General features: G+C 31.1%; 1 protein-coding gene across 1 annotated transcript in view; it reads right to left on the bottom strand.

Annotated features, from left to right (window-relative positions):
- Nucleotides 1-10,706, bottom strand: part of LOC117179087 (synaptotagmin-7) — a 21,521-nt gene that overhangs the window by 6,521 nt on the left and 4,294 nt on the right. Inside the window, exons 2-5 of the mRNA XM_033370736.1 lie at nt 5,718-5,871; nt 4,450-4,616; nt 2,205-2,491; nt 1,622-1,742 (exon numbers count right to left, since the gene is read on the bottom strand). Of these exons, the coding sequence (XP_033226627.1) occupies nt 1,622-1,742; nt 2,205-2,491; nt 4,450-4,616; nt 5,718-5,860 (718 nt within the window). The 5' untranslated portion in view covers nt 5,861-5,871. The remainder of the gene's footprint in view (nt 1-1,621; nt 1,743-2,204; nt 2,492-4,449; nt 4,617-5,717; nt 5,872-10,706) is intronic.

Genomic DNA, 10,706 nt, shown 5'->3' with positions numbered 1-10,706 from the left:
AAGAGGGAGCTCTTCTTAATATTTTGACACCAAAATCATGTCGATGCACCTTACCGACTGCGAGTAAAGCCACCCACGCTTTAACTTGACAGACTGTATATGGCCAACATGACAGTTCAGTGAACGTTACAACTATAGGAAGCTAATTATGACTATCATTGATGGTTACAAGTACCGATTCTCATGTGGTGATGACCTGCGGATCAGTAAATTTTACCGATCCAGACGCTATTCTGCACAGTTCCTCGATGCTGCAATTACGAATAATCATTTCACTTTAACGAATAATATTAAGAAGATCTAACTTATATTAACGGTATAGACTATATTTTAGACAGCACTATAAATTTTGAAAAAGTGTTGCTAAAAAATATTTAATACATAAACGCACGGTTAATTCGTATTTATATTTTCGGATATACTTATAATTATTAGCTATTTGTAATTTACGTCAATTGTCTTAACCACTACACTATTACAAGAGTTGCGATCTGTAAAATAATTTCGAAATGCATTTGTAACTGAGAAGTGGCGGCCTCGGGAATGACTTCCAAATACGCGTCCATGATATCGTGGCACACCACAAAAGCTCTCGAATTTACCTTATATCCATACAATATAACCGAAACAGATACGGAACAAAAGCACGTCCTGCTCCAATAAAATCTCAAGTGTACGCGATCTGTGAAGAACCTGTGCCGTCCAAAACGTTGTTATTTTTCATAAAAACCCCTTCCTTTGTAGGTCGGAATATGTTGTAATGTGACGACTTTCTCAGAAATGTTAAAAAGGAATGTTACATCGTTACGACATCGTTACGACAACTTTACGACATCTAATGTTCATGTCGTTAAGTCGTATTTACGATATCGTAAATATGTCATATGATCTGACGATTTATTTACGATAACGTAAATACGTTGTGACGACATAGACATAGGATGTCGTAAAGTTGTCGTAAAGTTGTCGTAAAGATGTCGTGAAGATGTCGTCAGGATGTTTTAAAGAATTCGCCAGATTTGTTGCCCCCTGGATTCAGCTGTAATCTCTAAAAATAGGAAATTTAAGTGAGGCATGACAGGCACTCAATCTCAATCTTGGACTCGAACCGAGTTTCACGATATTTAAAGTATCGTCGAAAACACACAGAACCCAATATTCCGTTCACCATGAGTACACCAATGGAGGTAGTTTACCACTTCCCAGATGCATAAAATGTATTAATTTTCAATTAATTGGAATAAAACAAGAACCAGACCATTTTTCGAAAAAAGATATTTATTTGATTTTATATTCTGTGGTTAAAATATGAAACCGAACAATTTAGAATTGTTGGAGAAAAGCTTGGTTAAGTAATACGTAGGCTAATTTTCAAATCTGAGGAAACGCCTTAATAAGGGCCACGCTATTGATTACGGGAACCGTTAGACTGTTTTGAAATAAAATTTAATTGAATAGATATATTTTTAGAAAATCAGACCTGTCAAACCTGAAAACATCATAGAATATTAAAACCATTCTTCTGTAGCAACCCTGTCAATAAATTGCATTCTCATTGATTGCTTCGAAAAAAAATAATAACGGGCATGAAAAAAATATATTTTTAAATATTGACAAGTACCTGGATTTAAAGTCCGCCTGTGAATTCTGGTTTGCCAGACGTTGCTTTTATCAGGCAGTAGCCTTATTTTTGCATAAGGGTCTGCAGTTTCACTCAGATCACGAGCTCGAAGTTCACGTGCCTATAAATATTTCAAAAAATGTTAAAAGTAGCTGTACAATATTTCAATAAGGTGTACTTATATGCTTTTTCTCATTTTTAGGGTAACGTAGTTCCTGGAAGAAACCTATGTATTTTTGCAAGGAGTGGAAGCAGGGGAAATGCGGGGAGTGTGCAGGAGAAGTGAGCGGAACTATAGAAAGTGAGGGTAATGAGGCGAGTGGAAGTTGGCCAAATCAGGAAAAAGTAGGATAAGAAATGAGTGTAAGTGAGGAAAAATAATTACAAATGAGGGGGGTAGGGAAGAGGAAGTTATAATTGGGGAAGGGGAGTGTTCTCTGGGGAGACGAGGTCGGGGGGAAATAGAGGAGTAAGTTGAGAAGGGGGGCCTGAAGTGAGGAGAGGGGAAGTAAGGGAATGTAGGGGGAGTAGGGAAGCATGAAGTTTGAAAGACTTAATTAACATTTTTTTTGGTCAAGATTACCTCAACGAGTTTGACATTGAGGATTCCAGAAGAGGCGTCGTAGACAATACACATTTCTATTTCTCCTCTGGTTTCGTTTGCCGATCTTGGACAGGAAACTTCATCACTGTCGGCACTATTCAACCTTGAATTTGAAGAGCTGCCTGAAGACCTTGGTAAGGATTTTAAAATAACCATTCGGTCATCGGAAGCCACAACAGCTCCTCCTGGTAAAGGTGGTGCAATTGGACTTACTGATATGCCAATTGCATCATCACAACTGCACTCCGATGACAAATGCCGTTTTGCTTGAAAATTAATTTATTTTTAATAAAATATCTCCAAATGAAAACAAACGACTAGGAACTTCTAAATTATAGACTGGCCGCCAGTCAAGAAGATGAAATCACTATAGTTATTATTTTAAATAAACAAATCACTTTAGTTATATTTTCTTTCGATAAATTAATCTGTATGGATAAAACACTATTGAATTTAGGTATATGTCTAATTCCGAATTTTCCTCAATTCTTGTCAAATACTTTTGGGTACTTTAACCAAATTTCCGCACGTGAGTACTCACGAGCTGCGCATTTCCACTACGCTGCTGGTATTTTTCAGACAAGACGTGCAAACGCCTCTCGCCCCGTAAGCTGAGAAATTGCGTGAACCAATAGTTCTAGCAATTATTAAACCGAGTGTTATTAAATCAAGAATTGGGTGTATTTTAAAACATTCCAAGGAATTTTCAAGAATTTTAAACAGTTTCAAAGGATTTCGAAATATTTCAAAGAATTCGAAAACTGAAAAAACGTTAGGTCATTTTTAAAGATTGCGATGAATTTTTAATAAATTCCAACAATTTGAAGGGATTCCAATATATTCTAAAGATTTAAGGTTATTTTTAAAACTTCAAATTAATTTCAAGGAGCTTTAAAAAGTTTCAAGGGACTTCAAAAGCTTTAAAATATTACAAGAAATTTTCCAGGATTTTAGGAAATACATATCAGATATCATGTAGTTTCATATAATTTTATTGCATTTCTGTTAGTTTCAAAGAATTTATTCACAAGAATTGAGGGTTTTTGTAGGATTGCAAATATTTTCAAATATTACTATGTATTTCCAAAATTTAAAAACATTTCAAGAAATTTTAAATACATTTCAATAAATTTAAGGAATTTTTAAGGCTCTTAAAGGCTTTGAAAATTCTAAGGAATTTTTAAGACTTTTAAAAAAAGTTTTAAATGAGTTTCAAAGATTTAAAACATTTAAAGGTATTTTAAGAGATTAAAAAGTTTTAATGGAATTTCCAAAGATTTGAATGGATTTAAAGGATTCAAAAACCTTTTCATTCTATTAACAAATGTTTAAAGATTTCAAATGATATTATAAGATTTTCAAGGATATATTAAAAGATTCCAAGGAATTTAAAAAAAATTTAAGGGAAATCAAAAGACTTTAAAGGACTTAAAATATTTTAAGATATTTTAAAACATTAAAACATTTCAAGTTATTCTCAAGAGATCTACAATTTTGCAATGCACTTCAAAACGTTTACAAGGCTTGAAATATTTTAAGACCCATATTCATATAGACTATAAAATTAGGGAATTTATTTAAACGGAAGTAATTGTTCTGTCAAAAAAAAATAAGACATATTTGGATTTACATTAGACATATTTTGGAAGAAATATTTTGGAAGATATGGAACCATTTTATAGAATCCATAAGGATTTAGGATATTCTGAAAGATTCCAAGGATTTCAATGATATTAAGAACATTTAAAAGCTCGAAACGCATTTTAACAAAATTTTCAGGAATTTAGGAAATATCAGATTTCTTGTAATATCACGGGATTTAATAATATTTTGGTCCGCGGCTATGAGTACCGAAATTTTCTTGGGAATAGTTTCAAAGATTGGAAGAGATTTTAAAATATTTTATGCAATCAATGTTTATTTATTTAAAATTACCCTAAATTGTTAATAATTCATCGTAAATTCTTTTGAATTTCTTTCAATGTTTCTATATTCGTTTTAATATTACTGATTTAAATAAATTTTTTAATATTCTTGAATTATTTTAAATTCACTTAAATTTTTTTATAATTCACCTCAAATTTTTATAAATTTCATTTAATTCTTTTCACCCTAAATTCCAATAAATTTACTCCATTATTTATGAAAACTTGATTATGTATATTAATTTAGGTTTACTAGATTTCAGAAATGGTCTTTATGTCATTTGAATTTTCAATTATACCTTTTCTGGGTGAACTTCTTTGGCTGTTATCAATATCGTTTAGTTGCCAAATTTCCTCATTGCGACTGCTACTCTGTCTTGGAAGTTTTTTGGTGTAACCAAGATCCAGAGTAGTTTCTTTCGACCTTTCCTCTTCTGCTGCTCTATTCAGGAGGTCCTTTTCAAACCTGTTAAACGATTATTATTAAAGGAATTTCTCTGTGATTCTTTTCCTTTGATACCAATTAAAAAATCAATCTTCAAACTTCATCCTCCTATACTTTTCCTTTCCTACTTCCCCTACATTCGCCTACTTCCCCTACCCGCACTTCAATCTTCGCTTCGTATCCCTTTCCCAACTTCTTTCTTATCGACTTTTCCCTCTACTCACTTCCCAAGCTAAAACTTCCTTTGCCTTACTACCGTTCTCCAGCCACCACTTCCCTCTGCTACTCACCCTCATTTTTCGCAATTTCCCCTACTTCTCCTCAATTGCACTCACTTTTCCTACTTCCCCTGCTTAATTATCCTTACTTTCCTTCCATTCTTACCATTCATTTTACCTAGTTTTCTCCCCTTATTTCCATTACTGATCCTCCCCTAATTTCCCCTACTTCCCCTCGCTTCTTTTGCCCACAATTCTCACCGATTCCTGTACTTTCCCTATTCACATTTTTCTCACTCCCATACTTCCTACCCACGCATTACCCCTCACTTCTACTTTCCCAGCTCTTATTACCGCTCACTTCTTCTTATTTTTCCTACTTCTCCTAATTTTCCTTCCCTCATTTTCCACATTTCTCATGTCTTCTCTTATTTCCTTCCCTTCATTTAACCCTCACTAAACAGACTTTACCTCCCCTCATTACCACTTGTTTCTCCTATTCTCCTATCCCTTATTTCTCCTTATTTCCTAACTCCCCCTGCACTTTTACCCCTCATTTACCCTCCAGGGAAAAAAGTACGAAGGACGAACGGACAGACACCCGACCCAAACTACAAGGGTTTCTGTCCGGGGCTAACGAACCCTAAAAACCAACATTCTTATTTTTATTCAACTCAAATTTTAGTTTTTGAAGTTGAACCCAAGCATGCAAGAGCGCATAATTCAAATTTGATTATTGGAATTATCTTCTTTTTTTAATTTCCAAGAACTTTGGAGATAAATTTCAGTGCTGAAGGCTAAAGAGGAGTTTATATTTTGATTTATTATGAATTTAAAAAATTCATTTTTATTGTATCGTTTCTAATTGTCATTGATTTATAAATAAGGAAATAAATGAGATTACCAGTTGAGAGGACCTCCGGGATTGAGCAGAGGCAAACGACGACGACGAGCACAAATCGCGTAGACGAGTACTGCTGAAATCGCCCCTGTCGCTGCTCCAACTGTTCCCAAAATTGCAACCACACCCGCGCCATGAGAATCCATTTTTAACCCCTCTGTAAATTTGCATAAGAAAAATTATTAGTTAATATTAGATCAGCGATTCCCAAAATTTCGCCCACGGCAGCGTCGGTTTCCGCGGCAGGAAGTGAAACTCTAGCCGCGACTGTCGAAGAAAATACCCCGGTGCGAGAAGAAGGCCTGTTATATAAACTAAAATTATGAAAAAAGTATCAATTACATTTTAATTAGTTGAATTAATTTCCTTATATAATTAGAAAAAAGTACAAAGAGGTTGAGGAATATCAGTTAATATTTTCAGAAATCAAGGAAAGGCAACCTTCGAATTATTAGAGGATTAGAGAAGGTTGAGAAAAACGAAAATTTGGCAAAATATTAATAACTTGAATTTGAATAGGCTGTATTTGATTTAATTAATTATGACAAAAAGATTCAAAGGAGATATTAAAATATTTGAAAACAGGGGGAAAAAATAATTCTTTAAAACAAGGGGAAGAGATTGACGGGTTCCATTGACGTTTACATAAAACTAAAATTATATTTCATATTTAAAAATAGGAGGGAGGGGGTCAGGAGGTCAGGAGGGTCAGTTTTAGTGCCACATGAATTCTTTTAGGGAGGTGGGTTCATCATAATGTCATAAATTGTCACAAGAGGTTTGCTAATTACGGATTCTGTTAGTTAAAATTTAATTGCCCCATTTTTCCATGATTTCAGTTTTATAACACGTCTTAATGTTATTAAAATGACAGGGTTTTCCGTTGCAGGCAAGGGATCGTTTAAAAAACTAATTTACTATTTTAGGAGGAGGGTTTTTTTGTGTAGTAAATTAATCTTTTTTTCCTTAAAAATTCAACTTTATGGTACAGAATTCTTGAATTTTGTTAACGATTGTTTTTTTTCGGTATAAAAGTAATGTATATTTTTTTCTTAATTCATGTTTTGGTTAAAATTTTAAAACTAGATGAGCTAAGCCACTTTCATCAAAATTACAACAAGGATGTTCTTTATTTGTTAAAAATGTAATTTTTGGTTTAAGAATTCTTAAATTTTATTGGAAATTCGTCTTTCTTGGTAGAAAATTAATCTTTTGTTTAAAAATTCATATTTTTTAGTTGAAAAATCAAATTTTTGGTTGAGACTTGTTCAATTTTCTGAAAAATTCATATTTTTTAGTTGAAAAATCAAATTTTTGGTTGAGACTTGTTCAATTTTCTGAAAAATTCATATTTTTTTCAATAGAAAAGTAATTAATTTGTTGAAAAATTCATCTTTTTTAGTCTAAAGTTCAACATTCGTAGTTTTTTACACGAGTGAAACCCGAAATATCTCTTTTTATCAATTGTTAAAATTTTTTGAATAATTCTTGCTTTTTCAATAGAAAAGGAATTATTTTGTTGAAAAATTCATCTTTTTCAGTCTGAAGTTCAACATTTTAGTTGAGAATTTTTTAACTTAATTGAAATTCGTCTTTTTTGGTAGTAAATTAATCTTTTTGTTAAAAATTAATCTTTTCCAGTTGAAAATTCAACTTTAGGTTTTTTTTTTCGCTATAAAGTTAATATTTAAGAAAAAATTCATTTCTTGATTAAAAATGTAAAAACTGGATGAGCTAAACTACTTTCTTAAAAATTACAACAAAAGTGTTCTTTCTTGAATTTTATTGAAAATTCATCTTTCTTGGTAGTAAACTAATCTTTTTGTATAAAAATTAATATGTTTTAGTTAAAACATCAACTTTTTGGTTGAGAATTGTTAAAAGTTTTTGAATAATTCGTATTTTTTCAATAGAAAAGTAATTATTTTGTTGAAAGATTCATCTTTTTTAGTCTAAAGTTTAATATCTTGGTTGAGAATTTTTTAACTTAATTGAAATTCGCCTTTCTTGGTAGTAAATTAATCTTTTTGTTTAAAAATTCATCTTTCTCAGTTGAAAATTCAACTTTTAGGTTAAGAATTTCTAAATTGCGTTGAAAATTATTTTTTTTAATGTAGAAAATGAATCGTTTTGTTTAAAAATTCATCTTTTTGATTACAAATTTAACAAATCGGTTTTAAAGTTAAAATTCGTTTTTAAAATTGCATTTTTTAAATTGATTATGCAGAATTTTAGTTAAAAATTACAGTTTCTGGTTGAAAATTGAACTGTTTTGTTGAAAATTCCTTTTTCTTTAGTTAAAAAATTATTTTGGTATTTGAAAATTTACCCATTCCATTTTTTGTCGAAAATGGTTCTTTTTAAAGTAAAAATTAAACTTTTTGTTAAAATTGTACTATTTTATTAAATATTCGTTTTCTAGTTGAAAATTAATCTAGTTTAGTTGAAAACTCAAGTTTCGGGTTGAAAGTTCTTGTATTTTGTTAAAAAAAACTCGTCTTTTTTGGTATAAAATTAACTTTTCTATCAAAATTTCATATTTTTCATTTGATAATTCGAGAGTTTTGTATAGAAAAAACATAATTTTTTCTTAAAAGTTCAATAATTTAGTTTAAAAAATCAACTATTTGGTAGAGAAGTCGTTCTTTAAGAAATAATTTAAAATAAAAAAAATTAAAAGTTTAACTATTCCATTTTTGATTCAAAATTTACCTTTCTTAGTTTAAAAATTCAATAATACCCGGATCAGCTGTCAAATAAAATGCAAGTGGGCGCATTTCAACACTTACTCTTAAAATCACACCAAAAAATCAATATAAACGTAGAATCGGGTTTAACCTAACAACTACATTACTTTCGGGGGGGGGGGGGGGGGGGGGGGGGGATAATAAATCAATGGCACCCCCTAAAATTTTTCTATTTCATGAAAAAATAAATATTTATTTTTGTTTTACTCAGAAAAATGTTTAGACCGTGTTCTTGGAACCTTGAACAACCTGAGAATGATTGAAACTATTTTTATACCAATAATAAGTGTTTCCTGTCCCAAGGTGGCTGACGAAAAAAAGATAGAAAATTGATGAGGCTGGGGATAGGAAATGATAGCATTAGGAAAGATAGACGGGAATTTAGATTAACAGAGAAAGAGATTGACATAAATAGATAAAGTATAGGATGAGATAGAAGAGATAGAATGGAAAGAGATAGACGTAAATTTAGATTGAAAATAAATAGAAAAATATAGACGTCGATAGATGTAGGATTTAGATTTACAGAGACATAGACAAATATTGACTTGGATAGATAAAGGATACGATGAGATGGAGAAGAAGGAATTTGAAAAGATAGACGTGAATTTAGATTGAAAAATAGATAGAAAAAGGTAGAAGTTGATAGATATATGATACGGTGAGGTAAGGAAAGAGAGATTGAAGAAGATGGACCAAAATTTAGATAATCCCGAGAGATAGAAAAATATTGACGTAAAGAGATAAAGAATAGGATGAAATAGAGAAGAGGGGATTGACAAAGATATACGTAAATTTAGATTGTCAAAGAGGTATGATGGTAAAGCAAATGATCGATTTTCTACTCCTCTTATTGCTGCTTATCTCTCTAGACGTGAGACCATCATCGAAATTCTTCCGAACCATGGAGCTGATGTAAACGCGAAAGTTGTCTCGAAACTCGAGGAAAGTGAATCTAAGGTTGAGTGTCTTTTGATTTATAGATACTACTCTTTTTCAGAGAAATTTTCGATTCACTTTGCTGCTCAACCTGATAAAAGAGAAGTTTTGAAGATGATTCTTAAACGGGGAGCAGATGTCAATGCTAAAACTGAAAAAATTCAACAACTGTTCTCCTGAAAGCTATCGTGTTAGAAAATGTGAAGATTGTTAAGCTTCTGCTCAAACATGAAGCACCCTTGAAATTCACTTTCATCTCAGCGACGCACATTTCGGCGACGCACATCTAGGCGACGTACATCCCGGCGACGTACATCTCGCGACGTCTTCTGAATTGAAAACTAACGTCCTCTGTCGTCTTGGTCTTTGACCAAAAAGACTACCTCTAATCTTAAAAAAGTACCCTTTATTCGCATGAAGAAATTTTTTATACTTTTTTATCATAAAAAACGAATTTGTTTTTAAACCAAATGAAATAAGTTGAGTGGTTGCGTGATCGAAAATGAAGATTTGTGTTTTTGAGGACACACTTATCAACACTTATTAATTACAAAGAATAAAATAAATTGAACGATTATATTATTTTTGATCATTTAAAGTAATACTATTTTCGAATTTTCTACATTCTATCTTTTTATAAGTCGAAAGATGTTGTAATTTTGAATTTTTGAAGCATCCACGTTAAACAGAGCAGGAAATCATTGATTTTTTAATGTTTTAAAATAATATATTTTATAGAGATACATAATTGATTTTTTATGTCAGTAAATGTTCTAGATTATCTTTTATGCTTCATAATATTAAAAGTCTGCTTAAATCTAAATCGTTTTACAAACCTGTTTGTTTCTAGTGAAGTCAAACTCTTAATCAATAGAAATTTTTGAAATTTTTTAAAAATTAACGCCATTAATATATATTCGAAAGAAAACTATTGATAATAACTTACATCTCGCGAAACTGAAAGTACATAGTGAGTTCAGGTTAAATTTAGAAAACGAGTTAATTAATTGCGCGTGGACTGCTTAGATAACCATTCAGTTTCATTACATAATGGCAAGAAATTTACCTGTAATAAATAATACATGCCTAGAAAGGTTAAATTATTTTTTTAATCAATCACGGTACAGTTTCATTATAAATCCCAAAAATATTCTTTATACAAAATAAAATATTCTAGATACCAAAATAGTTAAATTTTCAAACAAAAAAAAATTATTTTCATCAAAATTGTTATATTTTCACAAAAATAGATAAATTTACAACTACAATGATAAATATTCAAAAAGAAAAAATTAATTTTTAACAA

Source organism: Belonocnema kinseyi, chromosome 8 (assembly GCF_010883055.1).
Source record: "Belonocnema kinseyi isolate 2016_QV_RU_SX_M_011 chromosome 8, B_treatae_v1, whole genome shotgun sequence".
In the NCBI taxonomy this organism is placed as follows: domain Eukaryota; kingdom Metazoa; phylum Arthropoda; class Insecta; order Hymenoptera; family Cynipidae; genus Belonocnema; species Belonocnema kinseyi.
The sequence above is the reverse complement of the archived record's forward strand: the minus strand, read 5'-3'. Positions and strand labels throughout refer to the sequence as shown.